The following is a 26,666-nucleotide window of genomic DNA, read 5'->3' on the forward strand; positions in this document are numbered from 1 at the left end:
AGTATTAGTATTATTATTATTTGAACAGTTCCGTTTAGGCCGTTAACATTTCCGTTTGTACTGGCTGGAAAATAATAATAATCATCATCATTATGATGAGTATTATTGTTGTTGTTATTATTTGTGTTGCTGTTTCTGCTATAATAATAAGTATAATTTATAATAATAAAGCTAGTTCATAGGTCTAATTCATGCTCACGAAAACAAATCAAAAATGGTACTATGAAATACGTCAGTAAACTTGTAAAGTAACAACTTCATATTTTAAATATAAATACAGTCCGTTATTAGCCATCTACTGTGGAGCACCTAAACGTTCAATCGATAAATAAAGCAAAGCTAAATGAAACACAAGCAGAATATATAGCCGAAATCATGCGGATACCACACTCAACATGGCAGCGATAATTCGCCGGGATTGTCAAAATGTTGCGCATGCTACAAACTTTGTTCTTTTAACCGACTTTATTTGAATTGCTACATTTTTTTTTTTTTTTTTTTTTTTTTTTACTTTTCCGCGTGACGTAGGGTCACAGTTGGTTCATTACGCCGTGTCCCTTTGTTGGCCGAGAAGCCGCGGCGCTTGTGTTGTTATTTTCGCTAACGTTACAACTGAAATTTTGAAGTCATATTTGGTTTGGGGATTTGTGTTTGGCCTTGTGTATTGTCAGTCGCGCGTTTCTCATCTGTGCCATTTCTTGTCGCAAACTAAAATTAACCTAGTAATGGACTCGGACGAGGGTTACAATTATGAATTCGACGACGAGGAAGAGGAATGCAGCGAAGACAGCGCAGAAGAGGAGCCCGAAGACGACACCCTGGAGCTCGGAGAGGTGGAACTGGTCGATCCTGTTGTGGCCGGTGGTGAGCGGGACGAGTGTGCGGACACCGGGAGCAGTAGCCTTGGGCCTAGCCAAGATGAAGAGGACTACCGTTTCGAAGTGTTGACTGCCGAACAGATCCTCCAGCATATGGTGGAGTGTATCAGGGAGGTCAACGAGGTCATCCAGGTGAGGTGTTTGCAGGCAAGACGGCCACAGGAAAGGCCGAGGATGTGGGGAAAGTGACTAGGCCGCAGACTGTAGAACGAAACGCAGTACGATAACGTTAAGTTGTTGCGATGTTGGCCTCAGCCCTGCCGAAGTGTTGGAAGAGTGGGCTGCTAGCTAGATACGTAAGCTAACGCTATCTCAAAGCCTAAAACCACCTAGCTAACTTAAATGACTGACTAATGATCGCTAACTGGCTTAACGTTACTTAACCATAATGTAAGTGCTAGCTAACTATTTCTTAAGTCAGTTGCTAACTGGTTAACGTCAGCTAACTTCCCTTGCCAAGTTTGATAATTTAACGTTAGCTCGCCTTAAATAATGTAGCCTAACGTTATACTAGCTCGCAAGCTAAACTTGACTCACTAAAATGTGTTAACTGTTTTCGCCAAATAGCTATAAGCTATTATTGCAATGTATTTAGCTTTGTGCTATCCAGGTATGGTAACTTTGCTGGTCTGATTAGTTTGATGTGGGTGGATCTCAGTTTCGTAACGTTGGGGTAATTTAGCTCATTTTGGTAGCTAACTTAATAACATAACATAGCCAACTATAACTAGTTGGTTTAGTTAACAAATAATGTTAGCTAACTTACTTACTTCTTAAAATGTTTGACTTCTAACGTTAGTTAAAACTAAAACTAGCAAGTTGGCTTACGTTAATGAACTACTTGGATAATAACCATCTAGTTAGCTACGTTAGCTAATTTTCAAAGCCATAAGCTAGAGGGGGTTATTGTGGTTTTATGAAAGTGTCGTCACTATAACCATCGTTATTATTGCTAGCTAGCCAGATGGAAGCACTCATTGTTTTAGATATAACGTTATTTCCTAGGCCTGCCGACAGCGTGGCGGAACAGATCGAGTCACGTTGACAAAGCACTCGATTGAATTTCAGTTTATTCAACAGTTGGCTAGCTAGGCAACTTGACATACTTGTCAATAACGTTGTCATAAAATTTCTTCCGACCGTGAAGAACCTCTTAAGTTACTTGTTTACATGCTGGGCAGATGTGACGGCAAGTGAAATCTATCGCTTTTACCGTCGCAGCACATTCGACGCAAACTGAAGAGTGCCTGACCCGCAAGCATAGACATGTTACCACGGCGACACAATTGTATAGATAAATAATTGACCGTATTTTCACCAATACTTTGTGTGGAAAGTGTTTCGACGGTAGCTAATAGCGATAGATTTCCCTTGCAGGCATGTCTGATCAGAATGTACAAGTCAGGGATTCTTCTCGGTAAGAAGAAATTGTATGTCTACGTACTTTTTTGTGCCGAATTAGCTAACGTTAACGTTCGGCCTACCGTTAATTTATCAAAGTTGCGTAACGTTAAGGATCGCTTTCTCATAATAGTTGATTGCCCCTTGTTAAATAAAACTGCCTGTCTAACGTTAGATAAATGTGATGTCAACAGGAAGGGAAATCAATTGTATACCCGCGTTACACATGAAGGTTTGGTGAGACAACTTGCAACGCGTTTCATCAGCTTGCTGCCCACGCAGATTACGTTACTTGCTCCACTGTACGTCTATGATTATGGCCAACTGTTATCTGTTACGGTAAAGTAATGCTTGCAAGTTAACTTGCTTGGTCTGTGAAAGCGATCGAAGTTACACATACCCTGTCGACAGAATTGACATTCCCCAAAGCTTGTTGTCAATTTGCTTTATTTGGTTATTCCGTCATGTTCGCTAATTGGTTTCATAAAAGATGCGTTTTTTTCTATTTACAGATTGTATCCAAACTCGATGTCGTCACCAGGAGCGTATTGTTTTCGCTTGCAAATTTGCAATGGGCTGAATGATATTCGAACGATTACGAGCACGTTTCGGAAAATAGTGGTGCTACTTTATGTAACTTATATGTCCTGTGAGGGTTCGATCTGCAATACATCCCCGTTTTGCCAAGTATTGACTGATAGGTGCCTAGATATCTTACTTCCTTAGTGTTCTGTCAGACAGATTTGGGAAGGCGGGTAACACGCCCTTTCCCTTATAGGCGACCCGACCCGGTTCTGAAATGCATCAAACCAAAAGCCAAAATACAGGACGAAAGGTCGTCCCATAGAGGTCACACAATTATTGGGTGAAATGCTACAAGTAGTTGTAGGCCCTGGGATTTGCTCATTGTTTGCTTCTTAAACTAATGTCCCTTGAATATATGTGCATTTATATATGTGCATTAGATTTGTATGTGCATGTGGCGGCTAATTGTTTTATGACCTATTCTCAGTTTTCATAAGTTGGTGTCAGGTTTGACCTTATCACATATTTTATATCTTCAGTTAATTTTTACATGAATAACGTTAGTGAAGGCTTAATGTTGTTTCTGCAGGTTTTGATGGATTTAAGGACCCAGTTTGCAGTTCAGGAGACATTTAAACTGTTCCACACCTTGCGCGTCCTTTTATTAACCAACTTGCAGACATTACTGGTGCTCTTTAAGCTCTGTATAAAAGCAATGTTTGCTGATCACTGTGGTTGTGTTATGTAACAGTAGGGCATTTTCGGCATATTGATCGGTAATCCATCAGCGTCGTGAGGAGGCCTGGAGCCCTTTGAAGACATCCACACACTGCATCTATTACACCGTCCCATGGGGCAGCATCGTTCTGCACACCGGCCGTTTTATACAACTCTGATTAAGTCTTTATCTTGTCCCACTTCCTCTAGCGTGTGCTTCTTGTGTTCTAGCTCTGTGTGGTCCTCCGAGTTACACCGCCAGATAACATGCAAAGGAAGGACACCCTTATGTACACACTGAGCTCATCCCAATTGGCTATTTTTCACTTTTTTTTTGTTTTTTGTCCTTGCTCCTGACCCGGAAATCAGTTGAGGGCCGCAATTTTTTCAAGGACATTCCAACCTATTAGATGTTCCTTCGAGGATGTAGAAGTTAATAATATTTTTTCACCTATCTGCCACTCGTCTGCCAATGACTGTGACTGGCGTGGCTTCGAACTGACGTTCAATGGCGCAAGGTCATTCCACTTGCCTAATTCATGTTTCCCCATCTGCACTTCTTTTTCTCGCCTCTCTTTCCATGTTCTGCCGATGGGTGGGGCTAGGAGTAGGAAAAGGAAAATAAAAAATAAGCAATTGGAAAGAGCCCACTGCTTATTTGTGTAAAGCATTATGTAAAGTCTCAGTGGTACAGCTGGCGCACCCCTCAGGAATGGAACCTGCAGCCATTTGGTCACAGGCCTAAGTGCTGCCTCTCACAGTGTGTGTTGATGGCCCAGCCACTCCCCCATACATTCGGTGTGGCACTCTGGTGCGGTAGCCCACGCGTCAGTGAGTGCAGCGAATTGGGAAAATGGTGGCTGTCCTACACACAGTTGTTTTTTTTCCTCCCTCACAGGTTCCCATTAATCTTGTGTTCACGATTTAATGATAAGAACATCTTCCTTGTTTTTTGGTGCACATTCATAAACTAGACTATACTTTTCTCACTTCTCATTCAGAGTGCTTTGGCTGGCCTGCTCTCTGTGCATGTGCATGCTTGTGTATGTGTGTTTGAGTGAGGGTGACCGACAGACAGACACTTCCCTGGCTACCTGCCTGCATCCTGTCTAAAACCTTGGCGCTAGCCTATAGCAGATGAGACCGCTCCACCATACCTCTGATTGATGCTCAAACCCTGCTCCCTGGCCAGATCTCTCCATTGTGCACTTTTTAAAATCTTTTGTGTGTTTGTATGTTTATGGATGTATATTTCATATGAATATATTTTGTACAGTACTTTGATTGCAGCAGTTATTTTAAATGTGTTTTCTAAATAAAATGAATGATTTATTTTTGCATTTAATTACAATTTGTGCCATAATATGCTGAGTCACAAGAACACACATGTTTCTTGTTCATAATTTTTTATGACACTGGCAACAGAAGTAGAATAACAGGAACAATATCTGATCAAAACACATTTCTGCCATACAGGCTAATAATATTAAAAACCCTTGGAGTAATTTGTCTTAACTTAGTCATGTTGAAAAAGCTACAGTGGCGTAGGCAAAAATACACAAAAGTGTCTATTGCTAGGTAGAGTTTTTGGAGTACATTGTGATACTGCTACTGTATGCCCTGCTCCAGTGATCCTACGACAATGCGTTTGTCATCCAAACTAATCCAGCTCTTCCACCTTTTGCTAGTACAAAAACTGTTACGGAAGTTTTTTTTGTCAGTATTACAGCAAGACTAAGTACCGTACACAGGAAGACTGAAAATCCTCAGCAACAACCTTCAACAACAAACCTGATTTTTTTGACTTATGACTTCTCTACTGACAAATAACCTGTCAACGTACAAGATGGCACCTTTGTGTCCTCATGTTAACATTCCCCCGGCAGGGATGAAATATGTCACTGTAGAATTCTGTCTTGCCATTGATGCCTTGTTGCGGAGGAGGTGACCTATCACCAAGTAATTCAAAAGGCACTTTGTGCAGACTCATTTTGATATTCCAAGTTTTATTGTGCCACAATACAAAGAGGCCATGCCCAGAAAATCAAATCATCAAAAGTGTTCTCTTGAATTATACAAATTAGATGTTCTATTGTGATTCACTGAGACATTCCAAGGAGTGGCATTATCACACGATAAGGCACTCCTAATTTAGCAAAACCTCATTGCCAATCTGAATTACTGTGTCGCCCTTGTAGTAATGTCAATGTAGGTGTGCTTTGAGCCCAAGATCTCCCCAATTCATTACATAATTTGTGATGAGAATCCTGGCTCTATAAAATGCTAAATGCTAGCTGTCCCTTTACTCTGCCTCCAGCCTTGTGCCTGTGTCTGCAACACAGCAGCGCTGATATCTCACAGTAAGGCACTCCTCCTCATGTCTTACTGCTTAAAAACGCAAATATAGAAAATATATTTTCGGTTATTTGATTGGTTAGGCCTGTGATCAGTCTCTATAGGCCTGTCCATGGCTGACAAGCATTTTTAACTTTTCATTAAAATAAATGAAGCACTTCCTCTTTGAATCTCATAATTCTAACAACGGCTGTGTAAATATTACGATCAATAAACAACACAAATATCAGACACCAAAAGATGATCGGCTCAAAGCAATAGGATTCATTATTTTGCTGTGGTTCAAGTCTGGGTCGCACGTTGTAATCTCTAAAAATTCCCCTTCCATCCCCACCCTGTTGTACAATTCTCTTACCATTTGTACTAATTCAGGTTGTGGTTCTAAGTGTTATTTTTATGGTTTCTTTCATAGGGCTTGTGATGAATGTAATTTTTACGTATTCAGTATTTGTATTTTGTTTCTTGGATGCCATTAACGCTTTGGATGTTTACAATGTAGCATGGATACCATGTACCTTAGCAATGCTGCATCTGTATTTATTGTTGAGGCAGTGTTAGCCAGGCTGACTATTGCCCATATTAATCAGGTGAATGCATTTATGCATCTCCTATGTTATAAGTCACTCTGGAGGAGATGAACTGCTATGTGAATGCAATGCGAGTCGTGTGCGTATGGCTGTGTTGTAATATGTATCATTGTGTATGTGTACCATTGGGGCATGCCCATCAATGACCTGGTATACCTAGTTCTACACCCTGAAGGGCAGGGCTCTGTGTGTGGAATGTGTGAGAGCATGTGCTGATAAACCTCCCTTTGTGGGTATGGCCAGGTTACTCTGTTATATAGGCGCCAAGATTATATTTGCATAGCTGGGATTTCAGGTGAAGAAGCTTTCATACTAGAAATGAAATGGGCAGTTTATTACAATAAGAAATTAAATGACAAATTGCATTTGAAGGTTCCTAAATTACAGAACTATTATTACAAATTAAGAACTCTTAAGAAACCTTCCTAGTGAACTTATATAAATGACATAGAACTAAAATAGACTTTGGAGTTTGGACTATGCTGAATCATGAAATTAGCCCAAATTAAACATTAAAATTAGGGTAATCAAGATGATACATCAGCAAATCCACACTCTTCAGTGGTGGGGTTTTGTCTATGGAAAGAACAAAATAAGTATTGCCTTTGTGAGTTCACCGTTTAGTTGGATCTGTCTTCAGACTCAACTGCATATTTTGTATTGGCTTTTCCTCTTCACTCTCTAATAAGTGTATAGTTCATATGCAATGTGCATTTATTTGTGTATGCTGTCTGAATAACAACAACTGCCTTTGCCCTTGTCCTCCTGAGTGAAGTGCTCAAACAGAATGGCTGTAATGGTCTTGCTGTCCATAATGATAATGGACTCCATTTTGACGGTCCAAACTTGGTGGGACCCGAATCAAAACAGAGAGTATTACCCTGAATGTATGCTGCTGTGTTAATTTCAATGGATCATCATTACAGACGTAACATGCAGCAGTTATGGTGGCTGCAGGAGGAATGAACCAAGGCTTTGTTTCTGAGGCTTGTATCCTGGTCTTGTTGAGAGACACTGCTCACTAGCGCCCCTGCAGTTGGCTCCAGTACAGGTGATTCAGTGCCCACTTTCAAAGTTGATGGTAATGGTACCGTAAAAATACAAAGTCAATAATTTTTTCCCAACAGGAAAATATAGTCACTATCTGACATCTGGCAATGTCTCCCCCTGTGCTGGTTATTGTTTTATTAGGATATTAAAGTAATACTTTGCGGACGAATCAGGGACAGCTTGCGTCACGTCCGACTCGTTCCCTCACACGCTTGGTGTATGAGCTGCATGGGCTTCCCTACTGCGCAGTCTGTGGCTCCAGATTGTACAGCATGGCGGTGCCCATGAACTTCCACGGTTTCAAAACTCTTCTCACTAACCCACAGATAGTCAGCGGGTGACGTAACTTGGTCCATATTTTTTCTACAGTCTATAATTGGCTGCAATGATTTAATTCCAGTCTGCTATAAAACCTGTATTGCCCTAATCGATATCACAAAAAAATGAGTTTTCAAAGAAATGACCTACTAACTGTTCATTATAATGTAAATTTTTTTCATTGTACCATGACTTTGGACTGTCGTTATAGAACATACGCTGTAAGTTAGGCTGTTTGGTTTCTCCTTGATGGTTTTTGCTGAGTAAATGCATAAAGCTCATAAAAGGTGTACAGGAGGAGCTGTGGTCAGCCCTAGCGACCTGTTAAATCAGGCGTGAGTGAGTGTCCGTCCTAATGTCCACGCCCGCTCCGATTGGGTGTCTCTATTTTTGACTCCGGCCTTAGACGTCAGACCAAAGCAGCAGTCCAGCTACACAGAGCTGTCCGCTTGGCCTCACTCAGAGTTTGAGGCGTCCTGTGCTGGGTCCCACTTCTTTTTGAACAATTCACCCTCAACTGGTCTTCTCTCTGGTACAGATCAGGAGGTGGCAGTAGCAGCTTGTGGCTCTGTGTTTTACATTTTTTATTTCATTTTTTGTCAGTAAAAGCTCCTTTCTCTCTTGAAATATATAATGTCCATCAAAACCCTCCTATGTAAGACCCACCGTGTTTTTTTGTGCGGCGTGCGATGCGGTCAGCTGGGATTCCGTTGAGCCGGATTCTCCTGATCTGGCTCCTCGTGATCCAGGTCACTGGGCCGTCTGAGCGGAGAGAGTCTCACAAGTAAACAGGGCTGTAAACCATCGCGGCTGATTGTGACGGCGCAGCGAATGTTCTGTAGCGTGGCTTGGGTGAACAAACGCATGCGTTCTGTGAAGGCAAGGGACCCCCCCCCCCACTGCCCTCCATATAATAATAATAATTAGTTATTTAGCTGATGCTTTTATCAAAAAGGACGTCCAGTTGATTAGACTAAGCAAGGGACAATCCCCCCGGAGCACTGTGGGGTCAAGGGCCCATCCACTGCCTTGATCTTATCGCGGTTACACCAGGGCTTGAACCACCAACCGTCCGGGTCCCAGTCCCAGTCATGCGCCTTAGCCACTAGGCTACAGGCTGCTGTGTGTGGTCCTGCCCCTGACCTCACTGTTAGGCCAGCTGAAGTGAGTGAGACTGACCGTTGCCCATTTGCTCTCACATTGTCCAGACCTCCGTTCTTACAGAAACTTCAATTTACTGTTCAAAACTGGGGCTGGATCTGCTCGCATAACAGGATTATTTCTGCTGTCGATCTCATTTGTGCTGGAAATATCGGTTTGCCTCTTAGTGTGTACTTCAAGGTTTCGGCCCGAGATTGTTTGCGGTGGTCTCGTTTAGATGTTCGTATTTTTCTAGCTAGTTTTTGTCTGCCATGTGTACTTCTGAAAAATAATTAAAAGTCCTGTGTGTTCAGAGAGTTTTGTATTGGTTTTAAGGGCATGGTTATCCATAACTTGTGCCTTCTGAGGACAGGGCATGTCCTGAGGTGCGTTCCCAAATGTCAGCTAATGTTCGCAGACATATTCAAACTTTTTTCTGTTGGGCGCTAAAGTTAGCTAAGAATTTGAAAAGGTAGTGCGGCGGGGGAAGATGGGGAGAGAACTAACGTTGACACTTATTTAAAACATAACACATTACTTGTTATAATACACTTCAGCCAATGTAATATTTGTTCTTACCTTAAAAAAGAAATCGCAGATAAGCAACAAATCAGCTTCAAGTCAAATCAAAATTGTGTTAAAAATGTGTCAACTAAATGGAATGTTCGTTTAGCTGTTCGCTGCAAACATAGTTCACCGTGAACGTTCGCTGTCTTGAACGCACCTCTGGCCTTCTAACGGAGAGTGAGTGGAGGCGGAAGGCGTTCATAGAAACAAGAGAAATGTGGAGTTGACCTTCGACCAAAGGCAATAACCTGCTCTTTTTGCTTAACTTAACTCACAGCTCATTATATGTAATGCAACTTCAATGGGTGTAACTTTCAGAATAGCTGCTGCATTATTTGCCTCCCTGTGAGGTGAACACTTTCCATTGGTTTCTCTGTACAGTTCCATTGATATATTAAAAAGCAATGACAATGTTAAATTAAGTTTTCCCTTTGTTTGCCAACAAGTTACGAGGCAACAGAGTATGCTCCGGTGTGAAACTCGATTGAAGCCAAGACCACAATAAATATAAAACCCACAGGCTGGCTAATCTTCGATGGCTTCTTTGAATTCAGCGTATTTACTGCCCTCGGCTTTGGCTTTTTGAAAATATTTTTAACAGCTTTTCAAAAAGTGCTTTCTGGGGCAGCTGTCTGTATGTCATATTTCAGATTGAGAAACTGCAGCAGTGTTCAGGAATGACTTCCTGTGAACAGCTGGTCCTACCGGCTTTGGCCACCCCTTGGGGCCGTTTGATTTTCAGACGTGCCATTTTGGCCGGCGTGCGAGTCGGTGTCCAGTTTCAGCTGGGTCAGTAGATAACATGGAGGAATGGCCTACATGCTGAATATTGTACCTTCTGAAAAAAAAATGTTCTCATGTTTTTCATAAGGTTTTCTCTGAGCAGAAAAAGATGCCTTTTGCCATTGTTGGTGAATATTGGGTTCCACGACTGGCAGGCTAGTCTAGCTGTCTGCAGGACGGTTTATCTTTCTGTGCCAGGCTGCACAATTGAGCCGTTTGGATATAATTACCAGTGTGAGTGGAGTGCATGTTGTCAGAAGGTGTGCGAGTGTGTGTGTACGCATGTGTACCTATGTGTTTGTCAGTCTGTCCCTCTTTCTATCTGTGCTGAAACGTACACTTTCTTAGTTTTCCAGTCTTCAAACTTAAGTGTTCATTCCAATGGCTTGGGATGTCAACATTGAGCAGTGTTGTGATGCCAAGGTTTGGGGAAAAAAAGTGCCTTTTCCCCTCCTGGATAAGTTCCTCTTAATAGCATTGCTGGATTTGTCCACCGTAAATAACGCTGTTGCAGAAAATATTTGTCTCTAAGGCAAAGGGGTGATTATCGTAAAAAGCCATGTGTTCTTGGTATTTCCGGTGAAGTTCAAAGCTGACCTGGTCATGATTAATATTCTTTTATTTTTTCAGAATCCTGCAACGATCACAAGAATACTTCTCAGCCACTTCAACTGGGACAAAGAGAAGCTGATGGAAAGGCAAGTGCCTTTGTGGCTTTACGGAGTTGTACCAGTCTCTAAATGCTCCTTGAGGAATGATGATGTTACAGTGGAACAGGCCTACAAGCATATTCTTTAGTGTTTAGTGTTTTTGAGCTCAACATCCAGGAGCTTTCTTTTTTTTTTTTGTTGAAGTAAAACAATTGTAATTTTCATAGAAGTATGCATATTTTACATTTTAACAGTTCTTTATAAAATGGTTTTGCATGTGACATAACGTATGGTTTTGCATAATTCTCAGATGACTTTGCTAGGGTCTTGCCTACGTCACTGCTCTTTGCGAACATTTCATTTTAGATGCTAAACCCCTACTCTAGTGCGTGTGGGCCTTTTTTTTAAATCCCCATTTCCCTTAATGCCATGCCTCTCTTGCTTCCCGCAGGTACTTTGACGGGAATCTGGACAAGCTCTTCTCTGAATGTCACGTCATAAACCCCAACAAGAAGTCTCGGACACGGCTGATGAACACCAGGTCCTCAGCCCAGGACATGCACTGTCAGATCTGCTACCTGAACTACCCAAATTCGGTCAGTAACCCTCAAAGGCAGTGCCCGAGTTCTTTACTCATCTAGCCAGTGTCATAGTATTTAATATCCATTATGTTTCATTGATATTTACAGTAATGTTATATTATATTTAATATCATTATGTAAGATGAAAGCCCTTGCCCTTTTGAGGGTGAAATCTCTCTAGGGGTGTTAGATAATATTTTAGTTAAATTACATCTTTGTTTCCTCCAGGGTTGTGGTCGAAAGCAAGAATTTTTCACATAACTCTCGAAACCCCCCAAAAGTTTGTGTTGCATGATTATGTTTCCATTGTACATATGAACACATTATTTGTGTAGCATTTATTCACTATATTATTACACAATACCAGTATTTAAAGTATCAGGTATTATTCACTTGTACAGCCGCTGAAGGCAACCCATTAGTTTATTTTCTTGGTTTAGGCCATATTTAAATATTGACCTCTATAAATTTCTGAAATGTTCATTGCACACGCATATACAGCTTGGGTCAAGCACCTAAACCAGGGGTGTCCAATCACATGTAAAAAGGGCCGGTGCAGGTTTTTGTTTTAGCTCACCACTAAGGCTCCTGATTCTACTCATCCTGATTGGTCCGTTGCCCTTTTCTGACCAGTCTGAATGCCCCAGAAAGCTGAAATACTAAAAACCATATAAAGCGTGCTGTCACTTTAATGTCATTCTATGTTCTGGTGTTTGGTAGGCTTGTCTCCTTCCTTTCTTAGCCTGCTTGATTTAACTTCTCAACATCTTATCTGAAGGATGTTCTTACCAACATAAACCTCAGGAATCAGGAAATGGCCTCCAAAATAACAACAAATAGCATTCAGGAAATTCTTTTATATATTCTCCCTTTTTTAACCTGAGTAAACAAAAGTAAAACTTCCTGAGGTGTTTAGTGGAATGGTTCCTCTGTTGCACTTTCTATAGCAGCAGGCAGGAAACATGGCGGTGAGAGCAAACAGCGTTCTTCTGTTGTGTTGTAATTTTATCCATGTTATTCTACTATCCATATCTGCGACTGAATATGGAATAAATACAGTCTTGCCATTAGTTTTACCTTTCAAGGTTCAGTTGTCATGTATTGTCTTTATGAATTAGTTTGAGAATGAAAGTGGAAATTGGAGGTAGGCATTGGCCATGCGTAGCACCCTAGTTGCCATTTATGCCGTGCTAAAATGTAATGTATCAATTGATTCTGTTTGCGAACTCCTTTCACTACAGTCATTTACGTGCGGAAAGTTTGGTGTTGGTTGAGCCCAGGCCAGGCCATGATGCACAGCGCTAACCTGCTCTCTCTCTTCCTTCACAGTACTTCACTGGCTTGGAGTGTGGACACAAGTTCTGCATGCAGTGTTGGGGGGACTACTTGACAACCAAAATCATTGAGGAGGGAATGGGACAGGTACAGGCTCCCTGCTCATTTTCCTCTCCGTACATTTAAAGAGGGCCTCAGCATGTTGCAAACTGGATTTTAATCTGACGAGGTGTTAACAGAAAGCTGAGTGAAATGTGTGTGAGTTTACCTGTGAGAGCCGTAACATTTGATCAGCATTTACTTGGAGCAGCCGCTACTGGTCTTTGCCACTCCAAACTCTATGCTAAAACCTTTTTTCCAAGTAATACTTGTTCCCCAGTTGGCACTCATGTCTTCAGGAGCAAATGTTCCTAAAATGGCAGGACATGGGCAAGCGAACTTCAGGTGGACTCTGCTGCCTTGCATTCAGAATTGGTACTACCTGAGCATAGCAGAGACGGCCCAAAGATTCTTTGGCACACGTTCTTCAGCCCGTCTGTGTGCAAGCACCTTTCACTGTGACATTGGCACTGCAGTCATCCGTCAGTTATGCAGACTAATTTAAACCAGGCCAGTATTTTCATCTTGAGAGAGAAAAAAAAGAAAAAGAAAAAGGTTTTAAGTCTCATTTACAGGACTGAAATGCTTAAAGAGTAAGTGCACTCGCCTTATTGAGCCTGGCTCAACCTTGCATTGCATTCTGGGGTGGGTAGAGTATCCGTTTGCATCAAGTATTCTCTAACCAATCCGGTGCCAGCAGTGTTTTGTTTCTGTTTTAAATTAAACTGACTTAAGTTCTGGGTGTCAACTGGATATCTGATTGACATCTATATATGGAAAGGGTAAGGTGATGTCACAATTTGGGCAGGGCCAGAGTAAACCGCAGATCGCATTGTATGCAGCAAAACATAATTTTCGACCAAGCCAAAATGATATCATGATATATATATATATATATATATCATATCATATATATATATATATCATATCATATATATTCAAATAATGGCGTGGATTAAAATGTTTCACTGTAAAGCAGGCATACAAACACGTTTACAGCTACAGAAGTTTGATATAGGGTGCAGTTGCCCCTTAAGACAGACCTTTTGTGCACTGTTGGGGCCAGAAGCCTAAAATATCTATGCTGCTTTTATGTGCTCATCTGATATAAAATGTAATGCTAGTTTGAATAAGAGTTGTGTGTATTTTGTGTAAGTCTCTAGATCTCTTGCCTGTTAGTAAAGATGCTCCCTCTCCTTCTTCCTCAGACCATTTCCTGTCCTGCTCATAACTGTGACATTCTGGTGGATGACAACACGGTTATGTAAGTATTGCAGTTTTCCCATTTTATTTGCTGAGCATGTTATTCCAACTGTAAGACAGTCTTGGTTCACTCCTTTCAAGCTTTTTGCTGAAAATAAGGCAACTTGCAGAGTTCCAGACAGTGGTTTGTTTCCAAAGCTTTTAAATGCTGAATGCCGCCTTCTGGCTGGAATGGAACAAGTTATGGCTATGGTGGCAGTCGGCAAACCATCCATGCTTAAATCTTTAAAAACAAAAATGAATGTAAAAACAAATGAATTTGTCTTTCTGAAATAAAAGGATTGAGATTGAAAGTTAAAAGTCTTGGTTAGTTTCTATGCAGCACTGGCGTGTTTTAATGGTCTAGGGGTGTCAATCTGTGTGTGATGCCACAAAATGGATACAGGTTGGGTCCTGTATCCAAAAAGCTACAGTGAGCACCGTAATTAATTGGACTGTGACACATTTTTTATTATTTTGGTTCTGTACTCTTAGAGAGGGTACATTGAGGTCAAAGTGTTTCTGGCCTTTCTGCTCTTCAGGCTTCATGTCCATGGTTTTTGCAATGTTCCTGGTGGGTTGATTTTCATTTCGGAGCCTTATTAAATTAATGCCATCTTGATTTGCATCGCCACTGCTGTCTTCCTCATGTTGTCACAGGCCAACAACAATCTCTAGGAAATTTCAAAGTGTAGAATCAAGACTAGACATCAACAGCTCTCTTCTGCGTTCACCAACGCCACACGTGAATCTACCTGCCTAACAAAACACATGAAGCCAATTCAACAAATACTTGTAGTAACTTGGAGGGACCATGTACGAATGGTGCGGTCATTTCTAAATGATTCATCCGATATGGATGAAAATGCCAGTCTGCATTTCAACCTCATTGTCATTGTGTTCTCTAAAACTCACAAAATAATTTGTCACTGTCCAATGAATTATGGTGTTGATGTATGAACCCAAACTCTTGTTGTGGGTTGCAACAACTGACATGATTTCAGTGATGAGGGAGCCTACATTTTGGATTTTGGATGTCAAGGTGGTGCCTTCAATTGATCACAAAATCACATTACCCCTGGTGCTGTGTTTAGCTTTAAATCTGATTGTTGCGTTTGTTTTGTTTTGTTGGTGGGTTTGCAGACAAAGCAGAAAAGCGTGCAGCTGGTGCCTCAGGGAATAAGTGGGACTGTTTTTTGTTCTTTTTCCCAAATATGTTTTCTGCCGGCTGGCTGCCATCTTTTTGGAAAATGGACCCACTGTATTAAAAGAGCCTTACTAGACCAGTCCAAACAAAAATAGCTTTGTAACCCACAGAGGCAAAAAGAAAAAAAAACTTTTTTCAACCTAAGCCTGAGGTCACAATGGCTTACAGTCGCTTCATTATTGGCTGTTTGTATGATGTGAACATCAGCCAGTATACCATAGAGTAATGTTTTCACTCATGCCGTGCAACGCAAGTAACGTATGCATCATCACGCACTCTTCAGTACCGATTGTACTGAGCAGCTGACCCGTGACTATCCTATTTTCTTATGCAGTGCTTTACCGCAACACTGTACGAGGCCTGATAGTCAGCAGACAACAACTCCCTCAAAAACAATCTGCACTGCACAGTGGGCCTGAGGGCGCATTACTTGCGGAAGATTGCAAGCACATGTTCAGTTCTGAATTGTTTTTGAGGGAGCTGTTCCATGGTAACCATATTGTATTACCTTGTGCAGTCGAAATGCACTGAGGCTTACTGGAATTAATGTGTAAGGTATATATTATGTAGCCTCCTCCCCAGCATTGCTAATGATATCTTCTGATCTTCTACTCACAGGAGGCTGATAACAGATTCGAAAGTCAAGTTAAAGTACCAGCACTTAATAACCAATAGTTTTGTACAGGTAAGGAATTATTTATTGTATATTCAGGGTTTAAAATCAGGAAAATGAGAGAAGACATGAATTTAAGATCTGTTTCATGTACAATACATTTCGTGACCTTGGAATTATAAGGTTTGATCTGGATTCTGAGTAGTTTTGAGATGGAAAGGCTTTCACATCCTAACGCAGCAAAACTGAAATGCAGGGCAGTTCTTCATAGATCAAAATGACACACCCTAAAATTTTCTCTGAATTGTACATTCAGAGTATCAAATTGCCCTATAAGCAACATATTTATGAAATTTTTGTTGTCAAAATGACCCATATAATATGGTGTCAGTTTATCGAAGTATCATTCTGTCGTTGGAAAGAAACTTTTGATTTATTTTTATTATTCTTTTTAAAAGGGGAAAAGGGTAGTCAATACCATGTTATTTCACTGCTTGTAGTGTGAATGAATGTTTGATGTGCTTTAAGGCGGCTTGAGAAGCTGTGTGGAGTTAGCCGTGCGTTTCCTCTGACGTGACCCGTCTCTCCTGTGCTTCCCTCCTCAGTGCAACCGGCTGCTGAAGTGGTGTCCGGCTCCAGACTGCCACCACGTGGTCAAAGTGCAGTACCCCGACGCCAAGCCCGTCCGCTGTAAGTGCGGCCGCCAGTTCTGGTAAGAGTCTCATCTCAGAGCGAGCGTTCTTTGCCTTCTGTGGTAAGCGGTAAATGGTAAATGGACTGCGTTTATCCAAAGCGCTTTGCCATTACAGCCTCTCATTCACCCAATCACGTACACACTCGCACACCAACGGCGAGTCTGCCACGCAAGGCACCAACCAGCTTGTCAGGAGCATTTGGGAGTTGGGTGTCTTTCTCAAGCACTACCTCCTGAGCTAATGTCACCCCCAAATGAGCGTGTGACAGCGTTTGGGGTCTGTTGGTGTCGACCACGGAGCCCAAACACACAGGGAGGGGAAAGGAGCTGCAGAGAGCTGCCACACTTACTCTCTTACCCACTTGTACCCTCTTTACCTGAACCGTGGCACTGGAACAGAATGGTAAAAACGGTTGAGGTTGCATTAGTCTGGAATGTTCTTTTTCTCACCGATCGAGAGGAGAATTTTATGTCATTACCAGACCTGGGTCAAATACATAATTGTTTTGGGTTCAAATATGCTTTACCGAGCTTGTCTGCTGCATTGGAACCTCTCAAATGCAAACCCCGCCATCTGGTCCTCTCGGTTGGCGCAGTTGCACCAGGCAACATTAATTGAGCACAGAAAGGTTTTTGAATCCAAAACGATCATATATTTGACCCCCATGTCTGATCATTACCCACTTCACATTGGTGAAGTGAATAATCCCTTTGTAATGAAATGATAGCTGAGCTGTTTTAACATTCCCGTTTGAAACGTATGTCTGCAAAAGTATGTAACTCTGAGAAAGGGCCAGGAAGAACTGTGACATAGTCCTGCCAAGTTAAGAGCCAAGTATTTCCATGAAACTCTAATAATTTATTCAACTGCCTTTGTGATTGGCTGTAACTTCAGGCTGTAACATGTTTACTGTGATCGAAAACACAACCGCTCCTTTTTTCAGTTTGTAGTGTTGAGTGTTTCATTTGTATTCTCTGGAGCTGAATCTCCATTGTTCTCCCTCTTTGTCCCCAGCTTCAACTGTGGTGAGAACTGGCACGACCCTGTCAAGTGCAAGGTGGGTCTTCCCTCCTCTTCTCTTCCCAAACACGCGGGTCATTGTTCCACACAGGCCGTCTTGCTCCGTATGATTTTATGTGATGGAAATATTAAGGGTTTGTTAATTACATTTTATTGCCACTTCAACAGGTACTGTTGGGTATTTAAACTTTCTCCTGTTACCATTCCTGTCTTAAGTTTAAGACTCATTTCTGTGTACATGGAAATGTACAGTAATTCTAGTTGAGCAGTCAGCACTGCCTGCATGGCCCCGTGGACTCATTACAGTAGGGGTGTCCCTGCATTGCTCACAGATTCTGCTTTGTGCTGTTCTTTCTTAATGGGGTTTATGTAATCCAATCGCATTCAATTCTCAAACCGATGAATAGAATGATTTTCATTAAGGGTGAGAGCTTTTTGTACAGCAGTCTGAAACTTGGAGTAGAGAACGCCTACTATGGGCCTTCACGTGCTGTACTTTTTTGACTGAAAGGGATAAACTGACAGCTGTCGCTCTCTGAGGAACCCCCCCCACCCACCCGCCCCCAAACTGCACACCTGCACATAGCCCGTTTCATTTTCCCTCCTTAAGTTTAGTTTTTTCCGACTCTCAGATTCATTTTAGTTTAAATCCAATGCAGAGAAATAAAAATGTGAAGCCCAGACTGCTTTGGATGTAAGTATTGTAAGCCGTAATTAAAGGGATTTTACAATATAATCCAACCAATGCTCAGAAACCTTTGGAAGTGAGAGGACAACTTGCCTCACCCGCCACCGATGTGTAGCACCCATCTGGGAGCTGCACGGCAGCCATTTTGTATTGTGCCACAGGTGAAGGAGAGAGGGGTTAAGTCAGGTCAGATGTTAAGCCAATTAAACTGCTTGGCTTGAAACTCCGGAGACTGTTGAGATTTGTGGGATAAGAGACGATGCCAACAGTCTATCTCAGGTTGACCAGTTTTAGACCTTCAGTAAAAGAGGAATTAAGATACGTATTTTATAACCAATGACTAAACCAGTTTAAATTAGATCTTTGTTTTGTTCCTATTTGTTCATCGTCTGTATTTGCTTTTTCCTTTTGCTGATATGGTGTCCTTGGAAATAATGAGATCATGATGAATAATGATTAGAAATGTCAATTCAAACTGATATGCATCATCTACTCTATGAAAAGTAGATTAATTTTAATTCCCAGGTAAAAGGATAGGCCCCTCATGCCTATATTATAGTGGAAATCATATTCACATCTTTTTGATACTTACATTGTTAAAAATGTGCTTTAGCAGATACTTTTCAACCATATTCATTGTTTGTATTGTTTGGAATTTGGCATAAGGATAATACATATTATCTGTTAATTTCGCTTCTGTATTGCTGAGCGTATTTGACCCAGGCTAGCGGTTTCACAGGTGCTAATGAGTAAGCGGAGCTCAGGGGCTAAAGGCAAGTAGAGCACTGCTCTGGGGAGAGTGCTGAGGGAGTTCAGCTGGCAGCGCACTGCGAAGAAAAGTCCCCACAGACCCGCCTGTTTCTCCTCCTCTCTGGAACTGCCGCCATCTTAGAGTAGGCACAGAATATAAACCGGAAAAGTGTCCATCACTTGGGTCGAACTGCCTTAACCCTGTAAATTCTGGTAAAAACTGAGACACTGCAGTGGATGGAAAGTAAATATGCATTGGCAAACAAAATGTATAATTTTATCTCCAGCTCCTCCCCCCTCCTTTCTCTGTGAAATAGAAAACCATACCTGGGCAGGGTGACGATTAAGCGCTTAAGCCGTGTTGCGTTTCCTGTTTTGCAGTGGCTGAGGAAGTGGATTAAGAAATGCGACGACGACAGCGAGACGTCCAACTGGATCGCCGCAAACACAAAGGTGCGCTTTCATCCCAACCGTCATGCTGCCTTCTGATTGGCCGGCTTGGAGATCAGGAGACCCAACCAGCTCCCCTGATTACATTTTTCCCCACAGGAGTGTCCCAAGTGCCACGTTACCATTGAGAAGGACGGTGGCTGTAACCACATGGTGTGCCGGAACCAGAACTGCAAGGCAGAGTTCTGTTGGGTCTGCCTGGGGCCCTGGGAGCCTCACGGCTCGGCCTGGTTAGTGTCCCGTGCCTCGTATTCCCAGCGTGCACTTCTCCTCTACTGCTCCCTTTTTTTGAAAATCCTTTTGCTAATCAGTGAATATGGTAGCCCCACCCAATTCTACTTCCTGTACTCCTATCACGGTTCCTTCATTAGTGAGGAGTTGTGTGTGACTAGCAGTCCAGGAATCCTGAGTGGTGGGCTGTTTGAGTGACAGCTGCTCCTACATGTGGGCAGTGTGTGTGAGTGGCGGGACGCGTGTGCCTGTGTGTGCCTGTGTGTGCACAGTGCGTGTGCACAGTGCGTGTGCACAGTGCGTGTGCCTGTGTGTGCACAGTGCGGTCAGCTCAGTGTTTGTGCTGAGCCATTCTGTGGTTCGCTGTGTGTTCACAGGTACAACTGCAACCGCTACAACGAAGACGACGCCAAGGCAGCCAGAGACGCTCAAGAGGTAACCACAACTGTGAGCTCCTCCCCGTACCTCATCTCAACACTTAACTCACTGATTCTAGAATGAACCGCTCTGAGAGCTCTAGCTTGTTGAGTGACATGTGCTTTGTAAGGCTCTATGCGCTGGTGTAAGGCTCTGTAGCTCGGGCGTAAGGGTCTGTAGCGCGGGCGTAAGGGTCTGTAGCGCGGGCGTTCGGGTCTGTAGAGTGGGCGTAAGGGTCTGTAGAGCCGGCGTAAGGGTCTGTAGAGCGGGCGTAAGGGTCTGTAGCGCGGGCGTAAGGGTCTGTAGAGTGGGCGTAAGGGTCTGTAGAGCGGGCGTAAGGGTCTGTAGAGCGGGCGTAAGGGTCTGTAGAGCGGGCGTAAGGGTCTGTAGCCCGGGGGTAAGGGTCTGTAGCGCAAGCGTAAGGGTCTGTAGAGCCGGCGTAAGGGTCTGTAGAGTGGGCGTAAGGGTCTGTAGCGCGGGCGTAAGGGTCTGTAGCGCGGGCGTAAGGGTCTGTAGAGTGGGCGTAAGGGTCTGTAGAGCGGGCGTAAGGGTCTGTAGCCCGGGGGTAAGGGTCTGTAGCGCAGGCGTAAGGGTCTGTAGAGCCGGCGTAAGGGTCTGTAGAGCAGGCGTAAGGGTCTGTAGCTCAGGCGTAAGGGTCTGTAGCGCGGGCGTAAGCGTCTGTAGAGAGGGCGTTAGGGGCTGTAGCTCAGGCGTAAGGGTCTGTAGAGCAGGCATAAGGGTCTGTAGACCGGGTGTAAGAGTCTGTAGACTGGCGTGTCTGTAGAGCGGGCGTAAGGGTCTGTAGACCGGGTGTAAGAGTCTGTAGCGCGGGCGTAAGGGTCTGTAGCTCGGGCGTAAGGGTCTGTAGCTCGGGCGTAAGGGTCTGTAGCTCGGGCGTAAGGGTCTGTAGAGCGGGTGTAAGGGTCTGTAGCTCGGGCGTAAGGGTCTGTAGAGCGGGTGTAAGGGTCTGTAGAGTGGGCGTAAGGGTCTGTAGAGCGGGATTAGGGGTCAGTAACACAGGCATATAGTCTGTAGCTCAAGCGGTCTGTAGTGCAGCCATAAGCTCTGGCCCCTGCGGGCGGGCGTCTCTCTCCCCCACATGACTGAGCCCCAGGCCCTGCCGTTGCAGCGCTCCCGTGCGGCTCTCCAGCGCTACCTGTTCTACTGCAACCGCTACATGAACCACATGCAGAGCCTGCGCTTCGAGCACAAGCTGTACGCCCAGGTCAAGCAGAAGATGGAGGAGATGCAGCAGCACAACATGTCCTGGATCGAGGTGCAGTTCCTGAAGAAGGCCGTGGACGTGCTGTGCCAGTGCCGCTCCACCCTCATGTTCACCTACGTCTTCGCTTTCTACCTCAAGAAGAATAACCAGTCCATCATCTTTGAGGTGAGCTCACGGGGTTGGGCTTCTCGCCGTCCTTTCAGTTGGTCTAGCTTGCTAGCGAACCCATCGTGTCTGGAGGGTTTCAACTGAAGAGTGGAAAAACCCAGAGCTGTTTATGCTTTCAGGGCGAATGAACAGAACTGCACTGAGTTGAGAAGTACAGAGTGGAGATCATCTGGTCAATCGATGTTTGTTAGATGTGCTGCCTTGTAAACATCTGTGTGCAGTTATGCTGAAAAGTGACACCTGCACAAAGACAGTTTCAGAAGGCCAAGCTCTCTCTCTATCTCGCTCTCAGAACAATCAGGCGGACCTGGAGAATGCCACCGAGGTGCTGTCTGGATATTTGGAGCGTGACATTTCCCAGGATTCCTTGCAGGACATCAAACAGAAAGTCCAGGATAAGTACAGGTTGGTGTGGGGCTGGCAGTGGGATTTATCTTTCTCAAAATTTAGGTCTCCAGTAAGTCCATTTCTGCAGGTTATCTGTGTTCTGTGTGTTGCAATTGAATTCTGCATAAACTATTGTTAAGTGTTCTCGTATATGGCAACCATTGGCCACTAGGTGGCACTGTGAAGCTGCTGCCTGTGACAGTCTGTCCTGCCTCCTGCAGATACTGTGAGAGCCGGCGAAGGGTGCTCCTGCAGCACGTGCATGAAGGCTACGAAAAGGACCTGTGGGAGTACATAGAGGACTGAGCCCCGCCCCGCCCTGCCCCACCCCGCCCTGTCCTGATCCCACGTGCCCCGCCCTCGCACCACAAACTCTCCAAGCGCAACTCGGCTCCTAGCGCTACCGTGGATACGCTGCCATGGTTACGCTGTGCTGCACCAGCCTCTGCTGTTACTGCTGGTCTTTAACCCCCCCCCGCCCTCTCCCCACCCCCCAGTTCTGTTTCATGGAATTAAAATATATTGAAATAAAATATAGAATATTAAAAATCTTAATTGTACAACAGTATTGTTGGCAGCAGAGTTGGAGAGTGACAAAATAACTAAAACGACCCCCCCACCCCCCAAATCCACCCTTCCTTTTCTCTTGTACTGTAACTTTTTTTTTTTTTTTGGAACTCCCTATTTTTTTTTTTTTATATGACTTTTGCTTCTCTGTAGAGATTATTTTCCATCACCCCATTGTGCAGAGAAAAGGCTTTCAGTGTCCTGACCATTTCAGCTGACCGTGGTGAGACCTCCAATAAGGGTCGATGAAAGTGGATTGGCTGAATTGGGGGTAAAACATTTTGGAAAAAAAAATAAAAATAAGGAAAAAAACAACAAAAGAACTGAATCAGTATTTTTCAAATTGTAAATAAGGCATATGCATGGAAGTTTAACCGCAAGCGTGGCACGTGTTTGCATAATTCTTAAAATTTAAAATATTTATTCTTTACAAAATATTCAAAAAGATGTATATTTGCTGTGTAGATTAAGTATTTCTCCCCGTTTTTTATGTTGGAAACTTGCAGAGTGTGGGGTTTAGGGGCTCCCCCAGATTGAGTAAGTCTAACCCCAAAATACACCTTCTCCACCTTCTACCATGCGCTGCCCTGAAACTGAGCTAAAGATCAATGCTTCAGTACAGAGCAAAGAGCATCAGTACTCCAGTACAGAGAGAAGCAGTGCTTTAGTACAGAGCAGAGAGCACAGTACTTTAGTACAGAGCGGAGAGCAGCAGTGCTTTGGTACAGAGCAGAGAGCAGCAGTGCTTTAGTACAGAGCAGAGAGCAGCAGTGCTTTAGTACAGAGCAGAGAGCAGCAGTGCTTTAGTACTGAGCAAGAGAGCAGCAGTGCTTTAGTACTGAGCAAGAGAGCAGCAGTGCTTTAGTACAGAGCAAGAGAGCAGCAGTGCTTTAGCACAGAGCAAGAGAGCCGCAGTGTTTTAGTACAGAGCAAGAGAGCAGCAGTGCTTTAGTACAGAGCAAGAGAGCAGCCGTACTTTAGTACAGAGAAAAAGGTGGCAGTGCTTTAGTACAGAGAAAAGGGCAGCAGTGCTTTAGTACTGAGCAGAGAGCAGCAGTGCTTTAGTACTGAGCAGAGAGCAGCAGTGCTTTAGTACAGAGCAAGAGAGCAGCAGTGCTTTAGTACAGAGCAAGAGAGCAGCAGTGCTTTAGTACAGAGCAAGAGAGCAGCAGTGCTTTAGTACAGAGCAAGAGAGCAGCAGTGCTTTAGTACAGAGCAAGAGAGCAGCAGTGCTTTAGTACAGAGCAAGAGAGCAGCAGTGCTTTAGTACAGAGAGCAGCAGTGCTTTATTACGGAGAAAAGGGCGGCAGTACTTTAGTACAGAGAAAAGGGCGGCAGTACTTTAGTACAGAGAAAAGGGCGGCAGTACTTCAGTACAGAGAGCATTGGGGCTTTAGTACAAAGAGAGCAGTGGTGTGGTAGATATAACTGAGAATGAGGCATGATGGGATATGCCTGCCCTAAACCTGCCCCCACCCTCAAGTCCCAGTAGGTTAATCCTTAACCCTTAACCCACAACCCACGTGCTGTTCTTTTTTTGTTTTTTGTTTTTTTATGTATCTGCAGTTTGAAAATGACACTACAGTTGTTTCTTGAGAGCCAAATTGAGTGATATTCACTCACTGAAAAAAGGTTTTTTTCTTTCTCTTTTTTTGCTCATCAGCTAACTCCGCTTTGAGGCTTTTCTTGTGTGGTTTTGTAAGCACCTTTGGGGGGTAATATGCTTGGGGGGGGGGCGCTGATGTGATATAATGGCATGTACTGAAAGCACTGTTATACAAGCCAGCAGGTGGCCATGTTTCAGGCTCGAGCTGCGCAGCTGGCCAAGGCACGGCGGGGGTAATAAAATATGGCTACGATGGTCATGATGTCACCCGAGTCACAGAAAACAGTAACTCCTCCAATCACAGAACATGTTGGTGACCTCCTCTAACAATGTTGAAGGTGATTGGTGGATACATTGTGGGTACTTCCTGGCAATTCCTTGGATGCCTGAAATATAGTCAAAATATCCTCCAATCACTGTCATAATTGTAACCGACACTCTCCATAATTGGTGAAGCTCCTGTGTTCTTCCAGTAAGGTGATGTCAGGACAATTTTTGCCCTGTAAGATTATCTCTGCAATATGTACCTTTGCTCCTTCCTGTTTTTATTTTTTATTTTTAAGAAGTCTCCACAGTTAAGGGCTGGAAGAACAGTGGCAAGCCTTTTCTTCTCACAGAGGAAGACTCCTATACATGCTTAAGCGCTATTGCATTTAATATGCGAGCCGTGTTTACACAGGAATGTACAAAACCAGGACATGCCAATCCCCTTCTCTAGGCTCCTCCCCATGTAATATTTAGTATTAGCATAACCTCCCCCCTCACCCGGTCCTGCACATGATCCCAGAAAGGTTACCCCCTGTGGAGTAGCTGTAAAGGGGTGAAATATTCTGCATATAATGCTGGTGGGGGCTGGTAACGTAAAAAAAAAAAAAAAAAAAAAGATGTCTCCTTTCACCAAAGTGTGAACCACCTAGCCCACATTATATTACTCGGTTTCTGAGGCTTTCTGGGAAACAGGAGGGGAGACCTAGTTGGTTTTATGTGTTATAACTGTTCTTACATACAAAAAAAAAAAAAAAGAAGGAAAAACCTGACTGTACTATTTAAATAAATGTCATTAAAATATCTTCTAACTTGAGTACTGTGTGAGTCATTGTAACGCATGGATGACATGAGAGTTGTGCAGAAAAACAAAGGGGGAAAAACAACAACTTGTGTTTCTTATGGTAGCGTTTCATTGAGTATTCATTCTGTGCTTGGGGTGACATTGCTCAGGCGTTGAGCAGTTGTCAGTACCCAGACAGGTCTATTCTACAGTCTATGAGTGGAATGTGAACGATTTGCCAGCAAGATGGATGGTATATACCAGGCCTGCCCAACCCTGGTCCTGGTGCTCCACGTTCCAGCAGGGCTTCACTCCAACCCTAACAAAGCACACCTCGTTCCACAGCTAAACATTTTGGCTTACTTGTGCTGCTAATTAGTACAACCAGGGGTGCCAAATTAGGATTGAAATGAAAACCTAAAGGATGTTAATCTGCAGGAACAGGGTTGGGCAGCCCTGGTGTGTAGAATAGGATACCTGAATTTATGTAAAATTATGTAAAATTTTCGGTTGGGACTATTTCCTGTGGCACATGCAGCCTGAGCCCGCTGCCCTCAAGGAAATCAAGAAGCAGTGGTGCAATATAGAAAGGATTTTTATGTTTGAAGTTGTGAATAAATGCTATAATATGAATGTGTTCCTACATATGAACGTCATACACACATTGAAACGTTATTATACAAGCTGATTTGGAGTTACTTGTGCATTGTTTTCTTGCTGTCACAAACTCCATAAACCAGCCCTGATAAAACCCACAGGTTTCAGAAAGTTCTGCAAAAGTATCTAAAATATATTTTCATCACACGCAATAACTGTCTGGACCAATCAAACTCATACATTAAAAGCGAAATTGTGTTTAATAAAAACTCAAAGAAGTTAATTATCCCTTTACTTTATATTTATAGGCACAGCATCTAAATGAAATGCCTGTTCGTAGTACTCTTACATTTTTGGCAGATATTTGACACTAAATCCTGGATATACAATTTCACAGTCCAAAGTACCATCCATCCTTACACACAGATACACATGCCATGTCTATCCAAAGCACTCAACGCATTGTACGCAGTAAAATGCCCAGTGATAATTCAACTTAACAGAGTACATACAAGTCAATTAGGGACCATATGTGTTCTCTATGAGTTGACTTACCATTGAACATTTTACTGTGTGCCTTTAAATTGTGTGCTAGCTCACCTCTTCCGATCATCCGTCCCATCTCTGTGCTATAATGTTGATCAATTCCATCGTTGGCTGATATTTTGAGTTCTGTAGAGCACCCCTAGCCTGAACTGTGTGATCTGCCCTGTGACTGTGCACTGTGTTCATGGCTCTCTACCACTGATTCAGCGCTGAACAGACATCATTCTGAACTGTGTGATTTAGCTTTAGGGGATAATTGCCTGTGCAGTTTGTAAGCAAATTA

General features: G+C 43.3%; 1 protein-coding gene across 2 annotated transcripts; it reads left to right on the top strand.

Annotated features, from left to right (window-relative positions):
* Window positions 1–530: 530 nt before the first annotated feature.
* Window positions 531–25,273, top strand: LOC133130780 (E3 ubiquitin-protein ligase arih1-like). 2 transcript variants are annotated; one of them, XM_061245609.1, is made up of 14 exons: window positions 531–1,010; window positions 10,952–11,019; window positions 11,423–11,567; window positions 12,882–12,974; window positions 14,135–14,190; window positions 15,994–16,060; window positions 16,594–16,700; window positions 17,698–17,740; window positions 19,523–19,594; window positions 19,691–19,821; window positions 20,200–20,269; window positions 21,369–21,629; window positions 21,925–22,037; window positions 22,241–25,273. In XM_061245609.1, the coding sequence occupies exons 1-14, from the start codon at window positions 726–728 to the stop codon at window positions 22,323–22,325; spliced, it is 1,596 nt and encodes a 531-aa protein (XP_061101593.1). In that variant the 5' UTR covers window positions 531–725; the 3' UTR covers window positions 22,326–25,273. The 2 variants fall into 2 exon arrangements, with proteins under 2 accessions (XP_061101593.1, XP_061101594.1); XM_061245610.1 differs by having other exon boundaries at window positions 20,200–20,257.
* Window positions 25,274–26,666: the final 1,393 nt, after the last annotated feature.

This window comes from Conger conger, chromosome 6 (assembly GCF_963514075.1).
Source record: "Conger conger chromosome 6, fConCon1.1, whole genome shotgun sequence".
Taxonomy (NCBI): domain Eukaryota; kingdom Metazoa; phylum Chordata; class Actinopteri; order Anguilliformes; family Congridae; genus Conger; species Conger conger.